This window comes from Littorina saxatilis, linkage group LG6 (assembly GCF_037325665.1).
Source record: "Littorina saxatilis isolate snail1 linkage group LG6, US_GU_Lsax_2.0, whole genome shotgun sequence".
Classification (NCBI taxonomy): domain Eukaryota; kingdom Metazoa; phylum Mollusca; class Gastropoda; order Littorinimorpha; family Littorinidae; genus Littorina; species Littorina saxatilis.
Genome location: NC_090250.1, coordinates 43,286,740 through 43,294,851, shown reverse-complemented (window position 1 = coordinate 43,294,851; position 8,112 = coordinate 43,286,740). Strand labels below are relative to the sequence as shown.

The following is an 8,112-nucleotide window of genomic DNA, read 5'->3' as shown; positions in this document are numbered from 1 at the left end:
TTCTTCTTTTTTTTGTCGGCTGTGGCTTGGTGTTTTTGTCCTATTTTCCTGCAGTTCTATTTTTCGTGGTTTGACATGCGATGACAAACATTGGCCTAAAACTGGAACTCCCACCCAAATTAATAAGCTCGTGCACCACCGCCGACACCACCAGCGCCACCACCAACTCCGCTGCTAGAGCCGCCAGCGTACGAGCCGCCGCCAGATCCGCCGCGGAAGTTACTGGAACCGAAACTAGAACCTCCAACGGGGGCCATGAAGCTAGAGCTGCCGAAGCCGCCTCGGCTGCTGCCGAAGTTGCTGCCGCCCCCGAATCCGCCGCGGGAGCTGCCGAAGCCGCCGCCGCCACTGCCTCCCAGAGGGACGCCACCTGCACCAAGAGAACCGTCATTGCCCAGAGGTCGGCCCTGGCTCTGGGGCTGGAAGGCGAAGTTGCCGTCCAAGGTGCGGTCTCTGGAGGAGCCGCGGTTCCTGGCTGAGACGTCCTTGCGGGCCTTGTCCCATAGCTGCTGGTTGCGGTTGTTGAGGTTCTGGGACAGGCTGTCGAAGTCGCTGTTGCTCCGCCCGTTGTCAAACGCCTCCCTGTTGCTGAGTGCGCCGTTGCTGGCTCTGCGGTCCTCGTTGTTCCAGCCTCCCGTGTTGTCCTTCTGGCGGTTCGTGGCGTCGGCGTCAGAGATTCTGCGGGCGTCCAAGTTGTTGTAGGCTCTGCGCATCTGGTTGACCTTGGCGTCGTCCGCGGCGTTGTTGTAGCGCGTGCGAGCCTCCTTCTGGGCCTGCTGCTCCTCGCCGAAGTCCTGGTTGCCGCGGTTGCGGTTGTAGTTGAGAACCTCGTTGTTGGTGCCGTCCTCGTTCTTGTCGTGGTAGAACTTCTTCTGCTTCCTGATACGCTGGTTGTTGTCCACCTGGTTGCGCTTGAAATTGATGCGGTCCAACTCCTGGGCCTGGAGGTTCCTGTTGGCGGCGTCCAGGTTGGAGTCGCTGATACGGTTCTCCAACGAGTTGTCTGCCAGCAGGGCGGCCTTGTTGACGTCAGCGTTGGCGCCGTTGAAGCCCTGGCTGTTGGCGTCCCTCAGGCCGGCGCGGTTCTTGGCCCACTGGCCTTCCCGCTGGCCGTTCACCTCGATGCTGTCGTCTACGCCGCGGCCTCGGTTGTAGTCGTTTTTAGCGGTGGCGTCGCTCTGGGCGGCGCTGGTCTGCTGCTGGTTGGCAAGGTCGGACTGCAGGGCGTTCTCCCTGAAGGCGTTGACGTAGTCGCCGCCGCTGCCTTCTTGGCGGCCCTTGAGGTTTTGACCTCCAACACCAGCCGCGTTACCCCCAGCAACCACTCCGCCGCCGGCCACTCGACCTCCCGCGCCCCCACCGCCAACTCCGCCAGCAGAGGACAGACCGCCAGTGGCTCCTGTACCCAAGGCAATGTTGCTGCCAGCGGGGCCACCCTTGCCGAAGCTGTTACCGCCATAGTACTTGTTGTCCGTCACGCCCTTGCCGCCCGAGGCGTTGGCCTGAGCCTTCTTCGTCTGGTCTGCGCGCTTCTGGGCCACATCGTTGGCCTGGCGGACTGCCTTGTCCTGAGCGTTGTCACGGTGCCAGAACACGTCGTTCTTCCTGCAACACAGCATTGACATTGTGGATTAGTCGCCAGTTACGTCATGCTTACGTACACCTTAGGTTGGAACAAACAAACTAATGAGTTTACAAATCGATGTGTTGTCAATAAACGTTTGAGTTCCAAAGATCTGATATCTTTAGTTATTGTCACGAAAAAAAGAAGCATTGTTTATTTTTTTGGGGGGGTGGGGGGAGGTTTCTGTTTTGTCTATGTTCCCCGTACCTGTCCAAGAGGGAGTTGTAATCCTTATCCTTCTGCTCGGCAGCGTCCTGCAGTCTGTCGGCGGCACCGTACTGGTTGTTGATGTTCTGCCTCTGGGCGTTGTTGGAGACCCAGTCGTCCTGCTTCTGGAAGGCGTTGTTGTCGTTGGACCTCCTGAAGGCGTCAAGCTCGCCCTTGGAGAAGCGGTTGTCGCGCTGCTTCTCTTCGTACACGTCCAGGTTGTTGTTGTCCTGGCCTACAGCCTCCTTGAAGCCTCCGCGCTCGTTGAAGTTGGTGTCGAAGTTCTTTTTGAAGCCGTAGTCGATGTTCTCGAGTCCAATGTTCTGGCGGGCGAAGGCGTTCTTCCTGGCGGCCAGGGCCTTGTCGCCGGCGTTGTTGGCAATATCAGTTCTGTCGTATCTGAAAGGTCACACGATGTTTGTTTAATTACTGTTATTGATTAGTCGATTGATGGGTCGATTGATTGATTTATTACTCGCTTTAGTTGCTTGACTATCATCCTGCAGCTTTTTTGAGCAGTTAAGTTTATTTTTAAATGTTGACAAACATGACAGTCCTATTTAACAAAAGTTGGTTTCCTAAGACTGTTCCTTTCACACGAATGTTTCATGCAAATCTCTAAACTAAAAGATCAGTAAGATGAAAAAATCGAGTTTTGTTGTTGTCATTGTTGTGTTGGTTAGTTGATTATTTTTGTATATGTTTTACATTACGTCTTTTCAACCGATATGGCTATTTTTGACCGCTGCCAGTTTCTGTGTTGATTAGATTGATGAAGGGAGGATCTTACCTGCCGTTGCTGTCGAGACTGATGCCGTGCTTGTCGTTGACGTCGGTCTGGCGCTGGTTACTCTGGGAGGCCTGGTCAGAGTTCAAGTCGTAGTTGCGGTTTTCGTTGGACCCGCTTTGTTGCAGCTGTCATGAACGAGGGTAAACCAGTGAGTGCATATTCAACACATACTTTTTGGTGCACATTTGATCATTAGTTAAAGACCTCCACTCGTGCAGCTGTCAGGTTTAAGCATAACCTAGTTAGTGTGTGTTTAGACAGCATTTGTTCATACACGTTGAGATTAACATGTGGAGCTATGATACATGCAAATACTCCAGATGATTGATGTCCACACAGAAAAAACCACCATATACACACAACATGACTCATCAGTCACACCACACGGTTCTTATTTTATCACTGAGTTATCAGACACACCAAGTGAAATCATACTAGACATAAAAGGACAATGAAAAGTCACGTGATTGTCACCTGGTTGTCCTTTTTGCTGAAAGCGCTCTCACGGAGATCTCCTCGCCTTTCTTGGTTGTCTTGACGACCGGCCCCGGCATCAGCATTCTCAAAAGTCCTTCGGTCTTGTTGTTGCTGATCCTGACCCGACGAGGCGGCTCGGTCACGGATAGCCACCTGGGAGACCAACCGTCATGAAAATCAAGTTGTTGTCAATGTTTCCCTTATATCTAAACCTCTCCGACCTGACACACAAAAAAGGAGTAACAAGGTACAATTGGTTACTGGTTGTACTTACCATGTGAATATCTCTGTTGAACACAAGCCATAACACAGGGGATAATGACATTAATGGGCATGTCCTTACTGACTCCTGTGTTTGAACAAAAGCGCCAAGAATCAAATGATCAACTTATCATTTTAACACAAGCACAGGACAGAGGACTTACGGTATTAAGCTTTATCTCATATCGCCGGCATATTGACCGAAGCAATTATATGGCATTTGTGTGGCAGTTATGCTTATAACGAGTTCAAAACCAAGAGGTTATGAGAGCACGGGAGCGATATTGCGAACCGTATTCTGTTTTATTAAAACGTACGTTTCACAAAACGCCATGCACTATCATTTCACTTTGGCTGCACAAATAAGTCTGACCTTGTTCTATATCAGCTGATATTAACCAATTAGTCAATACATTTAGATCCCGCCATCGCGCGATCAGGTTCTCTCTAACCTTTCTTTGAGAACCAAACCCCAAAGCTTCAGTACTTCTGCAAACCGAGAGACCCATCGTAACACAGCTAAAAAAAGATAACAATAAACATGTACTCACCAAAAAACTACAACAAGAATACACAAACAAGAACTAGTTTCGACTTTACACGTCTTCACCTGCAGTATCCTGTTCCATTTCTAACACAGCTAAAAGAAAGAACAGACATAGGTAGCTCACCTGTGCGGTGCCAACTTGGTAACCGCCGGCACCAGCGCCGGCGCCAAAAGGGGTGCCGAAGGTGTCGAGGGTGGTGAGACCTCCGACCTGGGCTCCAGCACCTCCTACACCTCCTCCCAGACCTCCACCTCCCGTCTGGTACGCAACACCTTGATTCCCTCCTCCGAATCCTCCGCCGACTCCGCTGACGCCCCCGACTCCACCGGTCCCGAGGCCGACTCCGACTCCTCCAACACCGGTCTGTCCTCTCAGATTGCCGCCGGAGACACTTGCAGTGACACTGGCCAATACGGCCACGACTACAGCAAGACCCTGAGGACAGAGCGTAAAGACATGTGCAATTCATGTTGGTTTATGATGGTTTTTATGGTGTGGTTGTACAGAAAGAGCCTTATTTAAAACGAGAAGGAGGAGAAGAAAAATAAGAACGACGATAACAAGAACAAGAACAACAAGAACAAGGAGAACAACAAGAACAACAAGAACAACAAGAGAAAAAAAAACACCACAAGAATAACAAGGACACCAACAACAACAACAACAACAACAACAACAACAACAACAACAACAACAACAACAACAACAACAACAACAACAGCTACACAACATCAACAACAAAGAACTCATTGCACTCAGCATATTATGCTGGGACTGCGTAGAAAAATTGTCTTGTGCGAAAAGCATGCTTTAAGTTCGAATTAATTTTTGCCAGCAAGGTTCAAGTAACACAAACAAGTATCAGTGGCTGGTCAATGCGGTCGTGCTGATCTAAGACTTATTATTTGGCAAGATTCTTCTGCTGCAAGATAATTGGTATGGTAAAAAGAAAAGCTACACCACTAAGTCTGTCACTAAGTGCAAGTCTGTCACTAAGCGCAAGAAGTCCAAGTTACAATAAGAAAAAAACACAGACAAGTGAGAATTGCGCGATGAAACAGTGACAGAAGAGCTGTTGGTAGAAGTAAGAATTAGTTTTGGATAATGTGACGGAAGCCAACAAAACTAAAGTTATCTAAACTGAGCCTTGAACATCTGGCTGAAATCAAACCTCTGTTTCAAAACTAATATTATCTTGTGCGTCGCTTTGAGAGGAAGTAGGATTAACGTAAGTCTGAGCTAGTCGTGAATGGTAATATTTATAAATGACAATTGATTGTGCCACTATCTATATACTTCCACGCACGCTATGCAGAGTATGCCAAGGTTTAATTCAAGTCATACATCATGACATCACATCTAACATCCAGACAGTACACACAACTAAAGCAACACGATACTTAGCAATCTTCAAATGTTCATACAACTAAAACATCTCAGCTAGTCATAATTATTTCGTCACTAAGGAAATTAGATGATTCATCAGACTTCCAAAATCACAAAGTCCCAAAATGTTAGAAGTGTTAAAAATGTTGACAGCTTATCGTCTGCAATTGAATTGCTTGATGAAGATAGGATAACCATAACATTAGCTTGCTCGCGTCTCATTAGATATATGAATTCATATTTAGGATACATAATGAGAAAAAGTACAGAGATAACTACATCAGTCTTCCAAAATGCCAGAGACTGTAAGAGTATACCTACTTTCTACACCGATTCATTTGCTTTCACATATGATAATCATACTATTAGCTTTCTTACAATTCATCAAAGGTATGACTTCATACTGCATATACTTAACGAGACGAAAAAGGGCAGAAGTAGATACATCAGAATCAAAGTCCAATTTCTTTGAATTAAAAAAAAAGCGACTGTTTACCATCCACATCGATTTGAATACAATGATAATCATGACAGTAGCTTTCCTAATTGTCATCAAAGATATGAATATCGTTGAAGAAGAAGAAGAACAAGGACAGAGGCCGATGAAAAGCCGCTTGACTCACCCTCATGTTTTCAGGAAATGGCAGCTACGGTTCTGCAGCGGCCAAGACAGTCAGAGGGTTAGGAGGCCAGAGGGAGCACGAGTGGTCCGCCCCTCAGAAAGGTTTTATACCACACCTGAACAGGTAATACACATTTTATACCCCACCCTCGCCCCGCCGATCAAACCACCCTCCGCTTCTTGCCAGACACCCAGCTGTCATCTTGACGCCGAGCGCACCCAATCCTTTCGTAAGGAGGGCGGGCATTGGTCAGCAGGGGGCCAATCAAAGCGCTGTTAACTCGCAGCGCCCTATTGTCGCCTGTCGTTGACTAATCTTGGACAAGTTGGTTGTTGGGGTTCCCCCGTTGCATGTCACGGCTTCGCGCTTGACGAAAATAAACTTTAGTTTGATTTATATTGCTTTTTTGTGACGACTTTTTCAATAAATGATGGTAGATACTAGTCACACGGACCTCTAGAGTTTAAAAATCGCTGACAAGTTTAATGCGCGGTTAAAATCGAACATTAGGCCTACCAACAGTATCAAACAGTGTTTCAACACCGCCTGCATCTAAGTCAGTGCAGAAGCTTGCACCACTAAACGAGTAGTAACATTATTTATTCATTGCCATTACATGCCTAGATAAGGCTGAACCAGTATCGCCGCTTTGTTTCAAGATTCCGGTCAATGATCGTCCAAGCATTGGAATAATTGCTGTTGAGACGTTACCCCCCGCGGGTTAGGGGGAAGAATTTACCCGATGCTCCCCAGCATGTCGTAAGAGGCGACTAACGGATTCTGTTTCTCCTTTTACCCTTGTTAAATGTTTCTTGTATAGAATATAGTCAATTTTTGTAAAGATTTTAGTCAAGCAGTATGAAAGAAATGTTAAGTCCTTTGTACTGGAAACTTGCATTCTCCCAGTAAGGTAATATATTGTACTACGTTGCAAGCCTACGGAGCAAATTTTTGATTAGTGCTTTTGTGAACAAGAAACAATTGACAAGTGGCTCTATCCCATCTCACCCCTTTCCCCGTCGCGATATAACCTTCGTGGTTGAAAACGACGTTAAACACCAAAGAAAGAAAGAAAGAATGTTGAGACGTTTACGGAGATAGACAGAGAGAAGAGAGCTGTTTCAGCAGAAACAAAAGCCACGCAGAAGGGACGTCAAAGACATAATGACAAACATCATTTTTTAAAGAGTAGACATATAAAAGTGTACATCCACAGGGAAACACACATAGATACAAAACAAAAACACAACTAAAAGTACATATGCAAAATACAATTAGTGCATACATACCTTCTCCAAGTAGTCACGACTTAAAATAGAATAAGACGAAGAGAGGAAAGAAAATCTCTTGAGGTATCTGAGGGGAATACACACACATGCAATGTATGCTATGAGTTTCACTGTTTCAGTTTTAAAGATCTGTGTTTACTCGTTGCATGTGCAGAGCTAAATTCTACGTCTTCAAAAAGATACATATGCAAATCACTCTTTACTCCAAGCAACGGACAAACACGTCAGGGTATAAATCCGGAATGTTTAACTTTATTCATTTTTATGACACAGACGGAAATGAAAAGCGCAGCTAAATAAAATTGCCAGAGGGTCGACATTTTTACAAACAGAAGGCTTCCGTTTTTGCAAAAGGTGTGGCATCCACTCATTTCTGTTTATTGTATTGACTAGTACAGCACCCGTAAAGAGTATACTACGCAATAATCTTTTCCAATCTCACGCCATGTCAGGCCATGGGAAATCAAAAGCAGCACAATGGCAATATTTGTATATTGTAAATAGCTTTAGCGATGACGGGCTCTCGTTGCGCACACAAACAGACAGACAGACAGACAGAAAGACAGACAGACAGACGGCCAGACAGACAGACATACAAGCAATAGACACATACACGCACACGTACGCACACACACACACACACACACACACACACACACACACACACACACACACACACACACACACACACAGATACGGAGAGAGGCGCCATGTTTCAGCCATGTTTTAATACCCTACTCAGACGATATTCATCAACACTCCCACATTTTGAGCAGTGTTTAAAAGGGAAAACAGGCACACTTTATGGGGCTATAGCTGATGACTTGTATGTGTTTTTCTTGTTTCAATGAAGAGGAATCGCACTGCTTAGAGATGGTTTCAACGAAAACAATTCTTGACTCAAAAA

At 46.3% G+C, this 8,112-nt stretch overlaps 1 protein-coding gene across 1 annotated transcript; it reads right to left on the bottom strand.

The window, feature by feature from the left end:
• On the bottom strand, positions 1-6,037 carry LOC138969289 (keratin, type I cytoskeletal 10-like). Its single transcript, XM_070342044.1, has 6 exons — positions 5,917-6,037; positions 4,031-4,342; positions 3,096-3,251; positions 2,622-2,746; positions 1,832-2,230; positions 1-1,605 (listed from the first exon to the last, which is right to left on the bottom strand). The coding sequence occupies exons 1-6, from the start codon at positions 5,920-5,922 to the stop codon at positions 120-122; spliced, it is 2,484 nt and encodes an 827-aa protein (XP_070198145.1). The 5' UTR covers positions 5,923-6,037; the 3' UTR covers positions 1-119.
• Between the last annotated feature and the right edge of the window lie 2,075 nt (positions 6,038-8,112).

Coding starts and splice junctions, on each gene's coding strand:
- LOC138969289 (XM_070342044.1), bottom strand. Junction 2,747..3,095: donor TCAGCAAAAAGGACAACCAG/GTGACAATCACG, acceptor CGTTCATGACAG/CTGCAACAAAGCGGGTCCAA. Junction 1,606..1,831: donor TACAACTCCCTCTTGGACAG/GTACGGGGAACA, acceptor GCTGTGTTGCAG/GAAGAACGACGTGTTCTGGC.